Source organism: Vicugna pacos, chromosome 1, assembly GCF_048564905.1.
Source record: "Vicugna pacos chromosome 1, VicPac4, whole genome shotgun sequence".
Lineage (NCBI taxonomy): Eukaryota > Metazoa > Chordata > Mammalia > Artiodactyla > Camelidae > Vicugna > Vicugna pacos.
The window spans coordinates 44145738-44163649 of record NC_132987.1 but is presented as its reverse complement, the minus strand read 5'-3'; the positions used below and the strand labels follow the sequence as shown (position 1 = coordinate 44163649).

The 17912-nt window shown below is 37.0% G+C and overlaps 1 protein-coding gene and 1 long non-coding RNA gene across 4 annotated transcripts in view; one reads left to right on the top strand and one right to left on the bottom strand.

Annotated features, from left to right (window-relative positions):
* The window catches only part of LOC140696389 (uncharacterized), a 57378-nt gene extending 53707 nt beyond the window's left edge, over positions 1-3671 (bottom strand). Inside the window, exon 1 of the long non-coding RNA XR_012072654.1 lies at positions 3597-3671. This is a non-coding gene — a long non-coding RNA (uncharacterized lncRNA). The remainder of the gene's footprint in view (positions 1-3596) is intronic.
* The window catches only part of SPATA16 (spermatogenesis associated 16), a 203246-nt gene that overhangs the window by 138322 nt on the left and 47012 nt on the right, over positions 1-17912 (top strand). For all 3 annotated transcript variants that reach the window (XR_012072647.1, XM_006200791.3, XM_072961099.1), the window contains exon 6: positions 10600-10747. Coding sequence is in view for 2 of the 3 variants with exons in the window: in XM_006200791.3 (XP_006200853.2) it covers positions 10600-10747 (148 nt within the window). In the remaining variant the exon portion in view is untranslated. The remainder of the gene's footprint in view (positions 1-10599; positions 10748-17912) is intronic.

Below are 17912 nucleotides of genomic sequence, written 5' to 3'. Positions count from 1 at the left end.
TCTCATCCCCAAAGCAAATTCCTTGGCTGCCTCAGGGTCCTCTCTTGCATTCAGTGTTATATCTAGACAACAATGGGCATCCTTGCAATGTTTTTTAGTCACCTGCCTACAAAGAGACTTGTCCATTAAGCTAGGTAATATTAAAATTCTCATTTCATGAATTCTCATATTTTTCAGTCAGAAGGCAGGCTAACGAGGAAGCATCCAAATTAAGATGAGAGGTATAAGAGAGCTGCTTTTCCTGGGTCTCGGAAAAAGATAAATGTAGAAATGAATTTCTCCTCTAATTATTCATTCCTGTTTATATATTCTTTAATGATATGTTTCTATGGTTACCAGCGTTGTTAAATGCTGCCTGTGTTTCATTTTGCTTTGATGCTATTTGAGGTAGTGTGCCAGGAGGCGAGGTTCACTTTTAAATGAAAGATGTAATTGAGGCATCTATTCGATACAAGGTTGAGTGTTCCCAGAAAGGAGATAGTGACCGTGACATTATTTTCTGTTTGTATAGTTTTGTGTGGTTTTTCTATGGATGTTCTGTGAGAGTCTCAGGCATTGGGAAGGAAGAAAGAAAGGAAGGAAATGGAGGAAGAAGAGAAGGAGGGAGGGAGGGAGAAAGGAACCTGAACCATGCACATGTTAAATCCACACGTACGTATCAGTGCGGGTATATATATTTGGTGGCATTGATTTGGCCAGACCGTCAAGTGGGTGAGGATGCGTCTCCCTGCCCCATCCCTCCCTCCTCCCCGCACTGTCCCTCTTCCTCAGTCCCACATATACATGGCAAGAGCCAGAGCTTTCTTTGAAAAATGAGTCGAACATTCAATTACTTCCCCTCAGTGTGAATTCTAGTCCGAGTGCCATCTTTTCGGAGGTTGTCTGACTTCAGAGCCCTAATTGTCACCGAGAAATAAACAGCTTTGTCTCCTGCTAAAACAGTATCAGACATCCAGGTCAGGGAAGAATTGGGGGACGGTGCCTCTGAATGTGCCCTGCAGGGGGCAGCACACTTCACTCGGGCCTCAGCCCTACCGGCCGCAAGAGTGGCGTCACTGCAGGCAAGAAAATTAATCCTCACCCACTCCTGAGAACTAGCTACTTAGTACTCTTCTTCAGTGATATATATTTTTTTTTTCATGGTGCTGGTTCAGTTTTGCAGTAATAACCATAGGTGATTATTAAATAGAGTCAGCTTTTCCTTTTCTTTTTTTCCCCTTCCTAAAAAGCTTTTTGGGTTTCCGACAGTTCTCAAGGGAAAAAAAAAAAAGTTACTTCTAAATTTCTTTTTCTTTTTTTCTCATTTGAAGACGATGTGGGTTTCCGAGATCTAAGGCAATCCGAGCCTTCTTTTACTTCAACAAATTTAGGTCTAGCCACTTGACTCCCAGAAGTCCTGTGGCTATTCTGCTAGGTTGCCATGAGGTTATTTTGTTCACATAGAGGCTTGCCTTCCAGTTTAAATTTGTGAACTTGTTGATTTTTTTTGTTTTTGTTTGCATCCGAAAATCAAAAATTGTTACAAGCAAAACCAAATTTAGAGAGGTTTATGGTTATCTTTTATATTTCCCATAGATTTTTATGGGTTATTGATTTACAACCTTGCAAAGAAATTGAGGTCACTTTTTTTTTTTAGCAGTTGGAGATGTGGAATAACTATTCCATGAAATCATGAAATATTTTAAGCTGTGTGCACCCAGGTATAAGATAATCGGTAAAGCTCAAAGCTTTTAATGTTTTTATTCATATTCGGCCATTCTTTCAGTGGTATTGCACACCAATTAAAAATCAATTCTCCTCTTTTCTTGACGTCATATGATTGTATTTTCCTTACTAATTTTTGAAGATTGCCTACCCTTCCTGTGCCATAGTTCCTGGTGGAATCACTTCTTTTTCATAATCTCCCCTCTTCGAAATAATGAGACCTTGGCATTTTAAATATAAATTTCTAACATGCAGTATGGTTTACCTTTTTTCAGGATCATAAAGTAACTGTTAAGCTAACCTATTTTTATCCAAGAAAGCACAGGTGCTATTTTGTATGGCACGGTCTAAACTAGGACTCAGCAACATACGAAAGACAGTAATAAACCTCCAGAAGACTTTGGGAGGACTGTCTCAAGTCCAAACCTAAAGGGATGGAAAACATCATAATTAGCATGGAAAGTCTTCATTTTATTCATTCTTTATCAGGTGGAGGTGGGCCTGCTTTAACATTCACATATAAGACACAAATCAGAGATAAAACTAGAGACTAGACAGATAACCTGCAAGTAGCGTGGCAGGTCTCTCGAAGACAGCATTTCATTTCATTTCGCTTCGTATCACTTGAAGTCGTCATGTGTTTTTGTTGTCACAGAGTGTGTGTGCGTGTGTGCGTGCATGTGTATGTATACACTTTTTTATATACACACTTTGACAAGCCTGTTACATTTCTCAGTAGCAATTATCCCCCTTCTGAGACATCTTGATGACAGGAAGGTATTTATAGGGGGACATTTGCCCTATAATATCATTCTCCTGTAACCTGTTGCCTTCTAAAATACAAAGTCCTCAGTAAGGAGCTACAGCCCAGAAAAGATTAATTAAAGGCAAATGAAAGACATAGGAAGAAAAAGAAGAGGTGTCTGGTGTCTAGGCAAGACTGAAACTTGAGGGTGAAAAGAAATTCCAGGGAGGTAGGAGTACACCAAAGACAAACTTTGAGTAATGGACTCTAGCACTATAAAGACACATTTCTACACAGCACAGTAGCCCCTTTCACTGGCTTCCAGATAGATCAACACCCCTCTTTGGTCTGCGCACCACCAGGGCCATGGAGCTACTTGCTTCCAAAATGACCAGTTCTCTCGCTGGAAGGCTCTATGAGAACTTTTTTCCTCCTGCTAAGGATTCTTATATTTGTAATCCCATCTTAGTGCTGAACAGGGCTATCGACCTCATTTATGAGTCCACGTGGCATAAATGGCTCAGAGGACAAGGCTCCGACTGATAAAAAACTGACTTGAATCCCAGCTCGGTCACTAAGCAGCCATGAGACCTCCTACATCTTGTAATAGATAAAGACTGAGGTTTTCTCATCTGTAAAGTGGGATAATAATGCTTGTTTTCCAGTGTTGCCTTAACAAATAAACAAAATAATATATCTATAGCACTTTGCCAATGCACAGTGAACACATTTAATTAATTAAAGAGTTTTCCAGATTTATCAGTAAATCATCAACAAAACCTACACAGGCAGAGTACAAGTGCAGGTTCCTCTCTGGTAACAGTTAGTCTGTACAACCTAAGTCCTCTCTGGTAACAGTTAGTCTGTACAACCTAAGTCTTGTCTCCAAATTAATCCTTGGACTCTTTCAACCTCTTCTCCAATACACACTTTTTTCAAGGGCACCTTGACTTTTCCTCTCAAAGTCATCTTACGTAGTAACCCAAGAGATAAGACAAACTCTTGGTGGAAAAAACAGTACAAGTCTGGGAACCCAGTTACCGAGGTCTTGTCCCAATCTTACCATTAAATCTACTGTGTGCACCAGCAAGCCACACCCAATCTAAAAGCACCAGTCAAGAAATACAATCAGAAACAACATACTTACCATTAAGGAAAGGGACACCTACTTTTGTAAAACTAAATGAAGCATAGAGATGAAATGCACAATGACAAAAAAGGGTTCCAAACTGCGTTGACATTTACCACTGAACACAGAGGCTAAAGCTCATTAGCAATACCCAGTTGTGCTTATGAAATAATTACCAGTAAAGCAGCTACGTATTCCTGTGATACCTTTGGTGATTCATTTTAAGTCATCATGAATAAAAGCTCTGTGGGATCCTAAAGAGTCTGGAGGCTGCTGAAACCCACACTTGTAGTTCTGAGTTTCTATCTGTTGGTGTTTCTCTAATGTGCAAGCATAAAATTATTCAGGGTCTTTAGAACAAGAACACACTTTAAATTCTATTTATAAATTATATGTGCTTTGCCATTACATAACCTAGACCAACCCAAGCACATCATTAACTTCCCCTATCAAGGAGCCTTTCATTTAATTTTTGTAAATATTTCTCTTTGAGACAGGCATGCTAAATGATAGCATATCCTAAATCTAATGAGCAGCCAGTGGACAAAACAGTCTTATTGTGGCCAGTAGGTGTGAAGGATGAATATTCTGTTTTGTGTTAGGATTACTGTAATGAGGGGATCTTGACCTGGTTTAGTTTTGATGTGGCCTATTTGTTTCTTTTATAGCATTAAAGTCAAATTTTTCTTGTCTTTGAAGACAGGGATAAGATAATCATGGAAAAAGAAAGAGGAAAGTAATATTTGATATTATACAATTTAATTACGATAAAAATTCAGTGTAAGACAAAGTACTGGCTTAGAAGACTTGTGTTCTTGTCTTGCTTCTGTCTCTTAATTTTCTGACCTCATGTGACTCACCAGAACTAACAAGTCTCATTTCCTTGGTAACAGTTAAGTGATTTTAAAATAATACCTGAGCCCCCTTCCATCTCTTTAGTTCCATGCTGAAGGGACATGGAAATAAAATTGTGCTACAAAACATAAATGATTAAAAATTAATACAGAGTAAATTTGGGGCATTAAACGCTGAAGTTATTCAGCTAATGGAAGTATATAATCACAACCTTAACCCTAATCCTAATCAGACTGGATAGTGAACACTGGAGTGCACATGCGCACGCGCGCGCACACACACACACACACACACACAAAATATATAGACACACACACACGTATATGTTCCAAAATTCTATAGCACTCACATACACTGCAAAACTAAGGTAAATTAAATACTTTAGAATTTAAAATGGTATTTACCATGACTGTTTTTAAAAAGGATAGGCTGCAAAGTAAAGAACTCAAAATAGCTATTAAAAATTGGCTTACCTTGGTACAAGTAACCTGTCTGTACAATATTTGGTTAATTTCCAGAAAATGCAAGTAAAAATTAAATATCTTGATTTAAACTGCATGGAGATATTTATAATTTTCACACCACCGGGCTAATAAATGTAATGGCACAGCTGACAAATCTTTCCTTATATTAGAAAAATACAGAACTTATAGTGAAGGTTGCTTAATAAAAGAACTCCGGTAAATCCAAGGCAATATTTCAGCATTAAAATGTCGATCATCAAGGCAGGAGCAAACAATCAATTATTACATATTTTATTCTGACATATTATATTAATAAAATCATCATTAAAATGTCAATCTTGGCTATTGCATAAATGATATTATGAAGAGGTTTATAAGTAAGTCTCAGGTACGGTCTGCTCTTTAGGGAAATCTGCTCATTAGGTTGAATCTAAATTTCAAAGAAAACTGAAATCTTTCAAATTAAATCCAGATATGTTTAAAAGGATCAAATTTGGAAAATACTGCTCAAATTTTTTATTTTTCCATTTTCTAGAAAATTCTAATCATCATTCAAAATTTATCATTAATGATAAACAGCCATATTGACCACTAAGGACTAAAGGTTCCCATCTCAACCATTTATCGGTTGAAAGTATAGCAGTGCTTCCTTTGAATGTAATAATGTTAACTCTGAAGATAAAACAATACAATCATAATATTCATCCAATAGTACTACTCACTTAGATGAACTTTAGGAGGATTAAAAGCATTTATCACACTGCTAAATGGGAAGTTATTTTATTTTAAAATACCATCTTTTTCTTTATTTTTTAAAATAATACATAAAGCTTAGTGGGGAAAAATGGATTATGGGGAAGATTCCAATTTTCCCTTATTATTGTTTATGTATTAAGGTAGACTAACTGCTACAATAACTCCAAAATATCAATAAGTTAAAACAATAAAGGCTGATTTCTCACTCACACTGCAGTCCAGTGTGGGTGTCGCTGGTTGGTCCTCCTCCAGTCAGCAACAGGAGAACCCATATTCCTTCCATCCTGTAGCTACGCCTTCCTCCGTGTCCTGGGAGTCCTCCCTCTTTAGGCAGCTGATAAGGAAAGAAAATAAGAGATCACACTAGGCGAGGTTTTATGTGCTAACCCTGGGAAGAACATCATTCCTGCCTACATTCCACTGGCCCACGTGGCCACACCTAACTGCAAGGGAACATGCCCAACCAAGTGCCCAGGACACACATACAGACGTGTTCTAAAATCCTACAGCACTCACGTGCATCGCACAACTAAAGTAAATGAAATACTTTAGAGTTTAAAATAATATTTATTATGACTGCTTTTAAATAGGAGGGTAAAACCCAGGAGGTAAAGCCCTAATTTTCAAAAGAGAAAGTGAAATACAATATTTGAGACTCTAATTTTAAATTCTATAGAATTAAAAAGCCATTAATCCTTAGAAAAGTCACTTCTGCCTCTCCAAGTCATTTAAGTCATCTCCAATTCAACGAATTGAGCTGGAAAATTCCCAAGGTTCTTTCCAGATCTAATCTTGTAAGTGAAGCAATTTACTGCAATTATGGTCAACCCTGATATTGGGAGCATTAAAGGAATAATTTGATAATAATCTATAATAATTTTATCACATTTTCTAATTAGTTGTGACAGGAATTCTACTCACTGAACCACCAACACTGGACACACAGTTTAAAGGACACAATCTATCCAAAGCCTCCAGCAAAAAGATAAGGAAAAAAATGTCATAATCCTATCATCCTGAAAATGTTTGAGATTTATGGTTACTGCAAGATTTATCCTGGGCACTTTGAGTGCTCTTAAAAATTTACCAGGAAGAACCACCCACCTTAGGTTTAGAAGAGGAAGATAAATCTGATTTTTTTTCTCTTTTGCTAGTCATCTTTTCCCTCTACTTTGATTGCTTCCCTTCACTCTTGATTCTCTCACCTGTCTCTCCCATACATAGTCTTTCTTGTTACATAGTTATCCTGGGAAGTTGATTTCTGAGGGAGCAAAGGGTTCTTTTGATTAGCTAAAGTATAAGGAGACATTATTATGTTACTGTCTGCAGAGGAAATGAGTCTCCCACATACACTCTTGGTTCATGTAACCATAAGCTTTAAAACGTGATAAACATGAGGAAAATAATAGAGAGTTATTAGGACCCCCAAATGTAAACACCTAATTTCAAAGTTTATGTTTGTGTAGCAGCAAAGAAAGCATAATTAATAACAGTGTACGCTTAACAACAGGACACGTGGACTGATAGTTTTCCCCATTCTCTGCACACGTGCAACATTTATTGACACCAGAGAAAAGTCACGCACTGGGAAAGAATGCCTCAACTGCAGAAAATTTTTGTCAAATTGAAAACTATCCTTTGAAATCTTTCGTTTTTAGCATGGCTTACTTGTTACAAGCTGCAATTTCTCATCTGGTCACTTAATTTATTTTCAAAATCATGGAAAATCTTTGATGAAGAAAGGGAAATTAAAATTTATATTTTAATGTCTCTGATTATTACAAAACATTCCAGCTTTTAAAATCTTTATATTTTAAAATTTCAATCTGTGTATATTAGACTCTTCATGAAAGACAAGCCCAATTCTAAATTATCAAATTATTACCATCATAAAATGAAAACCTGATATTTTGTTGTCCAGTGAAAAGCAGTCCAAAATTCCATTTTAAATAATAAATATTATAACATTTATAATTATAATGTAATAAATATTTTAAAGCTAATTTTTTCTAAATCGATTCACTAATGAATTATTCAATAATGTACCAGAAATATTTAAATATACATGAATATATATACTTATTTATTTATAATATTACTCCTTTCCTTTATAAGAGCAATGTGAGACAGGTTCAAAGTCTCAAGATTGTCTATCTCTAGAAAAACAAAAATATTAATATATTAAAACATAGCGAGGATGTGTCAGGATCTGGAGCAAAGATAATCTGTATTTTCACATCTACTCTATGTTGCAGTATTTCTTCTTGGGGCTGTAACAATTTCCTTTGACAAGGTATCTTCAGTGGAGAATCCAATCCCTATTCTTGTATACACACTCTGCTTACTCACCTGCTTCCTTAATCATCTTCAGGATTGAGGGCAGAGGCCACAGAAGAACCCCATTTGTATTGGCTCTGAGTGGGAAGAGAGGGAGGCCACGCTCCAGCACATACCCTCCTCAGCGGAGAGCCCCGTGGAAGCCTGGATGCCATGCCTTGAGCATCAAGCCAAGAGCACAATGTCGTAAACGAGCAAATCAGGCTGCCACGCAAAGCCCCCACTTTTGCCACATGCAAAAAAGCTGGTGTAGGCTCTTGGGCATGAGTCCTTCTGCCCTGCTGTGCGATGGCTTAGCAAAGTTATCCTGCCAGCAGTCACTTATGCTGCCAGCAGCTGTAAAAGAAATGGGATAGAGAGAGTGTTTTTCTTCTGTCCTGGCCTTACTGGGATACCCGTAATATCTTTCTGGAAGCAAACTAGAGGGTTAAATAACTTCACTGAAGTTTTTGATCCCGAATTTAAGGCAAAATACCCTTCCCCAAGATATTCAGAGAGACCATCAGAAAAGTTATTTTTTTTTAATGGAGATACCAGGATTGAACCCAGGATCTACCACTGAAATATGACCCACCTGAGATATGACCCACCTGCCCCCTATTTGAGTGTTAGGAAGTATCATGGGTTGAATCATGTCCCCCTAAAAAATTCATAGGCTGAAGTCCTAATCCCAAGATGCAGATTGTGATTGTATTTGCAAATAGAGTTATTAAAGAGGCAATTAAGGGAAAATTGAGGTCTTTAAGTGAGACTCAATCCAATATGACTGGTATCCTTATAAGAGGAGAGTAGAATACAGACATACACAGAGGAAACACCTTGCAAAGACACAGGAGATCTACAAGCTAAAGAGAGAGGTCTAAGAAGAAATCAACCCTGCAGATACCTCTGGAACTATGAGAAAATTAATTCCTGTTATTTAAGCCACTCAGTCTGTGATACTTTCATATGGCAACCCTAGCAAACTAATACAAGAACTAACAGCTTACAAAAGGCAGTAAAGTAAGATTGTGACCTTAGAACCAAGGTCCAGAGCAGCTTCCTTCTTCGGTACCTCACTCAACACACAACCAGGTATGACTATTTACTCTTTTGGTCTGGACAAGCCATCCCAGGATTGGTTCCAGCAATGAACATATGTAAGCACCAAGCTGGAAAAAATATTCTATGTCATATAAAGGATCTTCATTTTGGCTGGAAGACTGGAACCTGGTACCTAAACAGCTGAAGTTCTTAATTCACATCTCTGAATGCCAGACCTGCTGTATGCATCGTCCTTGTTCATCCTTCCAAATAGCACCCAGCACTCAGCATCAAGCCCGGCTGCACACTCACAACCACCGCTGCATAACCCATCACTACCTCTAGCTAAGCGCTGGCTCTGACTTTGGTGTCAAAATCATACGCTTTGTTCCCCCTCTGGTTCCTCAAACCTGCAAAGGACACTGCTGTGGGCAGTGTAAGTTCTTTCCCTCAGCCATCAGAAATTTGTCCCTCAACAAATTTAAATTAGAAATTAGAAAATGGATCATGGAGCCATCAAAGTCACTGAGGAATGAAGTAAGTAATCAACAAGTTAAATCAGCCTTCCAGTTTAAAATCAACTCCTTACGGCTTTTGTTATTAGTTTAAAACTTCTTTCCAAAATACCTTGCCAGTAATAATATAAATTGCTGTGTGTTAAATGATGTTTTTCTCTGTTGGGAAGTTCAAATCTATTATTTTTTTCTTATTGGTTATTGGCACTCAGTTGTCTGTGAAAAAATGTATTCCTATAAATAAATAAGGATTTTTATAATATGCTATTTTCAGAAAAATGAGATGACTATAGATAGTAGACACTTCCACTTTTTATCCAATGTTCAACCCTTGTTAGAAGGAAACGTAGAAAGGAATAAATTCCTTTTAAAATTTCACATAACTTTCCTTTTTGTCTGTTTCAAATACTAATGGATCTAGTTAAAACAGGAAGCTCAGAGTGACAGCAGGCTTTATCAAGAAAGATACTGTAGATGAGCAAAGAAAATTTAACGAAATTCTTAAATAGCTGAACTCATCCCAAATGGCTCTTGTGATCTAGAGGAAAAGGAAGTTTTGCTGGGAGGAAATTGAGAAACAATTTTTTTTTTAATACCTAAAGGCTTTGCCAGGTATTGGAAGAAGAAAAATAATATAGTTTGTCTAGTTCGCCATGTTATTTATAGATAATACTTACAATCTAGATATTTCAACTAGTTTTTTAAAGTACAAATTGCTCCATAGTGTCTGTTCATAAGGTAATTATGTTAGACTTAAGAATTTGATTTTTAAAATCAAGTTAAAAATGACAACTCAGGAAATAGAAGTTTTATTTTTACCTTCAAGCAAGCTCAGTTTAGAGGTGTCTGCTTACAAACTTTTCCTCCTTTAATTGGTTTTCTTAATATGAAATAGTATTTCCAGAACTAATTAAAATTTCATTCTAATGAATAGTCAAGACCAAAATATGTTATCTTTGCAGTACAGTATATAGATTTTTAAGTCATCCATAAAGGTAATTGTATTTTTTTATATTCTTAAAAAGTCATGTATTGTTATTGATGCCAAATTGGTTGTTTGCTTCCTCTCAGGCCATGATTGAAGAAGCCATCACCAGAACGGAATCTTTCTCGGTTATGTACACACCATTTGCAACAAAAATCAGAGCTGATAAAATAGAAAAAGTAAAAGAGGTTTTCACAAAAACTCATCCTGCATATGTGGACTATATCTACACAGGTAAGACTCAATGCCTTCAAGGTATCAGCTGACACTCCATTTCCATAAAAACCAATATAGGCCATTTCTGGAGGTTTTGTCTATTATTTCAGTTTCAGGGATACACTGTTTTAATCTGATGAGTCGAACTGGGAAGTTATTTTAAGGTTTTCAATAGGGCGAGCCCTACAGGTCTAGCACAATATTCCTTGTGCCATCGTGTTTCTTTTTTTAAGAGGAGAGGTAAAACAACCTAGAAATTCTAAGATTATAAAACATGAAGGCATAACCTGTGGTAAAATGTCACCTTTCCCCATATCCTTCATCAGTAAACTAGGTGATTATAGCAGTTTCCTGAAGATGGATTTCTTTTCCCTCCAGTGCCTGCTCTTTCTACTTTCCTTCCTCCATCTATCTCACACCTTAAACCTCCCTCTTCTTTTATGTTCTTGGGGCCCTGGTATCCAAATGGGATCTGGATAGCCAAGTGTACATAGAGAACACAACACTGGTATCGTCCTTTTTCCCTCTTTCTGTCTTTGGAAGCCACTTGCTTTTTTTCATTCATTCCAGAATACTTTTTTACTATCTACTATATTTCAATGGTTATTCTGAGACAAGGATTTCCTTATACTAACTTAAGAGCCAATCAACAATGACTATCATGTTAAGCAAAATCTCGAAATGCACATGCTTATTACCACATCCTCCTATTAAGACCCCTTCATTTCTTTTGTCAGGGTTTTGGGGCCAGGTCACTGAATTATATGATTAATAATACATTCCATTAGTGATAACTTTTAAGATGCCAGGCAATTGACATTTATTATATCTCCTGTTACTCCCATAACTTTTGAACTGAGTAACATGATTCTCATTTAGAAGCAAGAAAATAGCAACCAGAGAAAATAAACAGCTTTTCCAAAGATATACAGGAAATCAACAAATCAGTGGCAGCAAGTCTTGAATTTGAACCCATGTCCTTGCATCGAGCTACACTATTTCCTTCTGATAGAAACAGAGATGTGACAGAAGTATTAAATTTAAGTCCTATAGAGTCCTTGTTTTTTCCACAATGCCTCAAGCTCTTCAAAGCAAAGATATTAAAGATAATCAAGTGATGACTGAATAGTGAATCCCTAAGAAACAATGAAAATCTGAAGGCAGAAAAAGTGAAGAGAAGAAAGCACATGCATCCTGTGATGACCACTGAGGCTAATTTACTTAGTTGGAGCATTTTGTAAGGAAGTAGATAAAAATGTTTCCCAACTCACATTTTTTTTGCTAATTGTTACAAATCATTTATTATTTTATCATGTTTATCTTCAGGATTTTTGGGGGGGAGTGGCATAACAGCACACAAAAATTATGTCTATCTAGTGTCATGGAAAATTAATCAGATTAAGCTCTTTCCTTATCTACTGTCAGATACATTGGTAATAAAGAGATTCATTGAGGAGATCACCAGTTTCCCAATTCCTCTACTGGTAGAATCAAGTTTAGTTATATTTAACCTACTTCACAGAGAAGTCGTGAAGATTAATTAATACTTAAGAAGTACTGTTTCCAGTGAGGGTTTAAAAACAATAATAACAGTAATGAGTCAGATTCGTGTCTCATGTAACTCCATCAAACCTATTATCAAGATGAATTATGATCCATTGGCAAGATGATTCATGCTAAAGGATCTTATACTTTGGAAGAGAAGATAATTATAAGTTACTAATAATTGTTTCTGTTATTTAAGAATTACTGGAGTGTGACAGTGTTACATGAAAAGGGAGAGAGGAAAGACACAGCTTCTGAAGGAGAATGGGAGGTAGAGAAGGCAATCTAGAATTTCACATTTCAGTAGGACTGGTTAGGTTCTTTGCTCTGTAGAATGGGTGCTTTGCGCTAACAGGCCATTGCATTGATGACATTATTTGCCTCTGTTGCAAATGATTAAAGGGTCTCTTTCTAAAGCCACTGCTGGAATGATGGTGAAACTACTGTTATTAACTGTATGTGCAAATCTTAGTGGTATGGTTTCCTTTCCCCCCAGGCAATTCCAAGGTAAGGAAGGGGGCAAGTCAAATGTGATCTTTAGCTTCAGGATATTTCTCACAGGACGTACAGACTGGTGATTAGGGCGGGCATCAGTAGACAAAAGTAGTAGCTAGAATGTAAGTCACACGAGGAGACATAAGGCCTAGAAGAGTGACCTTGTTTTGTTGGCATGACCCCAAAACCTAAGATTCTTCTTTTACCTGCCTTGTAGATAGAATTTAAGAAGCTTCTAGGCTGCCAAAAATTTATTCACTTATTTAATTCAACGAACAGTCATGCACAGGGTGCCTGGACAATCACACAAGGAATGTGTGCAAACATGAGACTTTTTTTAACCTACCCATATTCATCTTTGGTCTGCCCAGAGCCCAAAATATATTCTATTCCACGCCAGAGGATTTGACTCAATCCCATCCAGTCATTTCTAAAATTTAGTCTGCCTTCAGTTACTATCTAATCAAATTCACCAGCTTTTTACCCCTTTCCACACAGGATTTTCTTCTCCCCCTGGCCTTGTTTCAACTTTCACAGAGCTCAAGCATACCCACTGATTCCATGGTTAGTGCCACTTGAGACAGCTCTGTCAGCTTGAGCAGAACCTGATGGGCTCCTTTATGTGACACATGAGGGGACCCAAGGGGACCCGCAAGAGTTCCCCACGCTGCCTCTTGGCTGTAGATTCTTCTTAAATGTGTAAGAACCACCCCAACCATACAAGCTGACCCAAACTAGAGCCACTCTCTGGGAGTCCCTCCCTGCCAGAGTGCTGGCTTGTGAATCCAATCACCTTCTGGATCTTACTCTAGAAATCCCCTCTGCGCCACTGGAGACTGGAAGTGGTTTTAACCCTCTCTCCAACTTGCTGTTATTCTGCCATTTCTCCTCTCCTTTCTCCATGCTCCAGAATCCAAGATCCTCAGGTCAAGAAGAGAATGTACAATGGAGATGGATAGTCTATTCATCTGTTCATCGATTATTTATTGACCACATATATTCCAGGCACTATACTAGGTAGTGCTAGAATACACCTGCTTCTAAGAAAGAATATGACCTTAGTAATTTGTATTTCAGGATGGAAACTGGATTATGTATTTCCTCTCTTGTACAGAATATTTCAATTAAAACCTAAGCTCTAATTGTGGAATGGAAGGCTGATTCTAATTAAAAGAATGATGGAGGAGGAAACAGTTTGGGGGTACAAGAAAGCCTCCGAAAGTGGCAAAGACTAGCTAAACTATTTTCTTTTCCCCCAATGCATGTAATTAGAATACACTGCCAGCTTCCTTTACAGTTAGATGAAGCTCATGACACAGTAATGCCCAATGAGATGTGGACAGAAATAACATATACCATCCCCAGGCCTAGCCCATAAACCTCTACCATGAAGAACTCTCCCTAGCCACTGACTGAGTGGGTAGGACTATGGAACTAAAGAAGCTACAAGACAAAAGAAGCTTGGATCCCTAAATGACCACGTGGAAGGCAACCCACTGAATACCAATATGAACGAAAAACCAAAATTCTCTTATTTTAGATCTGAGATTTGGGATTTCTTTGTTAAATCAAGTAGCTTTACTCTAATAAACTGCCTTACCTCCTAACAAGTAGGCAGTGTCCTACTCCATCTACAATGTACACAATAAATTCATGAGAATTCAGTGGAGGATGGGTAAACACTCCTCCATATGCAGTACAATTCATCATCAGAAACAGAGTCTGTGTACCTTCTCTTCTACTATCTCATCCTTCCACAACTACAGGTGGATGGTCTCATATGTGTTTGTACCCACTCACAGAAAGGGGGCACTGTTTCACAAGAGATGCTGATGTACCATGGGAGACAGAACACAATTGTGTAGTCTTCATTGAAGCAAGAGAAATTGAGGCCGTAAGTAAGAATTACAGAAATCATCTAAACAAACAATCAACAAATGAAGGTCATAAGATCTGTACCTTGAAGATCTTGGATGAAAAGTCTACCTATCAAAGTTCCGCTGGATAAGTAGGTATTATCATTAAAACTTGGAGATTAACACATTTAATTCTTCCAGCAGAGGTTGGCAGACAAACCTCCAGCTCAGAAACTCTGCCCAAATCCAGGTCACCTTCATTAAGCCTTGAGAGTATTGAGTTCATTACTCCTTGGTCACGTGACAATGCCGTGAGCCCAGCAATAACTGGCAGAGATGGTGGTGATGAGCAGGAAGAATGTTCACAACAGAGATCCCCCAGGCAGCGTATTCTTTCTAGGTAGCCCCTAATTCATGTTCGTCCTTGTCAGGGATTTCCACAGGAAAAACAGATGCAAAGGGAAAAAAACTGTAAAAATAAATTCATTTTGAAATGCATGTAGGTCTAAATATTATAAATGTATTAAATGGACCAAATAAATTCAATGATTTATTATGAGAAAAACCAACTTCACCCTCAGTGGCAGGCACTAGGACCATACTGCCCCTATAACTTCTACAAGACTGATAAGGGAGGGTTAAAATTCAAATCAGCCTCGTGAGACAACCAGGCTTATATATCCTCAGGAATTTACTGTGCATTCTTTGCTATTTTGGGGATGTGGTAAGACCCACCAAAATCTTAAAGCCATATTATAATAGAGCTATATTGCATTATGTTTCATGGAGAAAAAATTACTGAATTTTTAGCAGTATAGCTATCCATTTTTCTTATTTAAGGAAAAATCCAGTTTGATTCATGCAGAGTAGTCAGGGTAAATAAAACAAATAATAATTCACCAGCTCCAGAATTATGATGTTTTCATTTATAAAGATTTTGCTTGAGATTTTTATTCATATATTCCAATGAAATAATGCAATTCTGTATAGTTCTTATTCTTGCATGGTTGTATTTTAATAATAATAAAGTAATACAATAAGCATATCCTGTCTCCTCTTGATGAAAATATCAAGATTTATTCACTAAATAAATAAATATTCAGTAATGGATCTGTGGTTAGTAATGTTTAATAGAAAAGTTTTCTGGATCAGATATCAATTACTTTAACACTTAGATGGATAGTCATATTTTGTCTTTCCAATGCAATTTAACTCCCAAGAGTAAATATGTATGTTCAGAGGAATAATATATTGTTTTAAAATAGACCTTTAAAATTGCTTTTCACTGAAATTGATAACCTTGTTCTTGTTCAGTCATCATTTACCAGTAAGGATAATACATTCCTATGCTCTCTAAAAACTGAAGTGAAAATCCCTCTTTTTATTCTTTCTTCTTTAAAATATTATAACTTTATCATGAGCAAGAGTTTCCAAGATTAGACTATCTTCCTCTTTCTAACTGACTTCATCAATTGGAAAAGTTTATAGAATTAAAGAGCCTACATTCTCACTATTATTATGAAAGTGTCCAGCTAGATTGGTTATAAGGATGATAAATCATCTCCTATCTGTACCACAGAACTTGTTAGAAACAGAGAATCATTCCAAAAGTAAAGAAATGGGGTTACAGTCTCTGTTCTTAAAACATTAGAATGTTGGTCTTCATCAGAAGTGTGGAGCTGTGCTAGCTAATGAAAGTAAACACTTCTCAACAGGCAGTTCACTTGTGCTTTTGTAGTAGCAAGTTACAGCACTGTTTCCTCTGGTCTCCATCATCTACTGTCTCTTACCCTCCATGACTGCATTTCTCCCAGACATCCTTGGAAGGTGTAATGCATCCTACTTAATATGTTTTCTCACGGGATCGGAGGATAGACAATGCCCCATTTAAAGAAATACCAGTCAGTAATCCAAAAATAAATAAAAGTAGCATGCTTTTACTATAGCCTCTCAAGAAAAACCAATGGGTTGGGGAAAGGTGGTGTGGTTGGAATGAGATACATGGCAGGAAACAGATATCAGAGGTATTTTATCCATTTTGCTCAGCAAAACCTGGTAATGCACATGCACACACGTGCACACTAAATGGCCACTTCCCTTCTGCTCTCCAAACACACTCCCCAAATTTTTTCCCTCATAAATAGATAGATTAATCCCTTTCCAGTGTCAGTCTTGGTAGCCTTATCAATTTCTCCAGTCCTTATCCATCACCAGTTACCACAGTATACATAAAAAAGCTCCATAACCATTTCAAGACAAAGAGAGCTCATTTTAGCAGGTAAGGGAGTAGTGAAGTAAATACTTACTCACGTTAAGACATTTTTTCCTGAAACATTTACTTAGGCTGTCTAATCTAGCCACTCTATAATATTATAGCTAATCATTAGGCACTGCTGTCTAATAAATCATGCAGCTGAGCATTAAAGTCCCTAAAGATTCAGCCTTCAATCATAGAACAATGTCTCTACATTCTCAACTTTAAATTCTACAAGTTGATTTTGTGCAGAATTTGAAATTTCTATTTTGTAGTGCTAGCTTTTTTTTCCTTTAGTTTAGCATAATTAGCATTCAGGTCCTATTTATTTTTGCTTTAATACTTGGCTCGGTTAACTTACACCTTTCAGGAAGGAGCTTTTCTTTATGACTTTGTGGTCCACAGATAATCACTGCATTTCACACCTAGAATACAGCCCCATCCAAGCTGTTTGTATTGTTTTCTTTTTACTTGTTCTTCAAAATATTTTTATTGTGAAATATCACACATATAGAAAAATGCATAAAACAAATGCAAAGCTTAACTAATTATTACAGAATAAACATCAAGTTTATTGAGGATCAGATATCCTCTGTCGACCTCTTAAAAATCCCAAACTGCTCCCTACCCCCCACCAAGGTAACTATTTTCCCGACTTGGAAGTCATTATGCTCCATAACCTAAGAAATCATGTCTTTCATAAATTCTGAAAAATTGTCATCATTTAAAAAAAATACTACAGTCCCTTACTTCTTGCTATTCTTTCATTTAAGAATTTTAACTGGACATCTTTTACTTCTGCTCATTTTATCTTCCATACCACTGAAGCTGCTTATTATATTTTCTATCTCTTTGTCTATCATCACTGTCCATTCTACTTCTCTCATTTCTTAATACCCATCAAAAATTGCTCACCCTTCTGATCCAAGTCCCGTGACCTTCCCTCTTTTCTCCTTTTGTTCCTACTCCTATCAACGGTTGCTTTATTAATAACCCCATTTGTTAATAACCATTAAAAAATGTCTACCCTGCT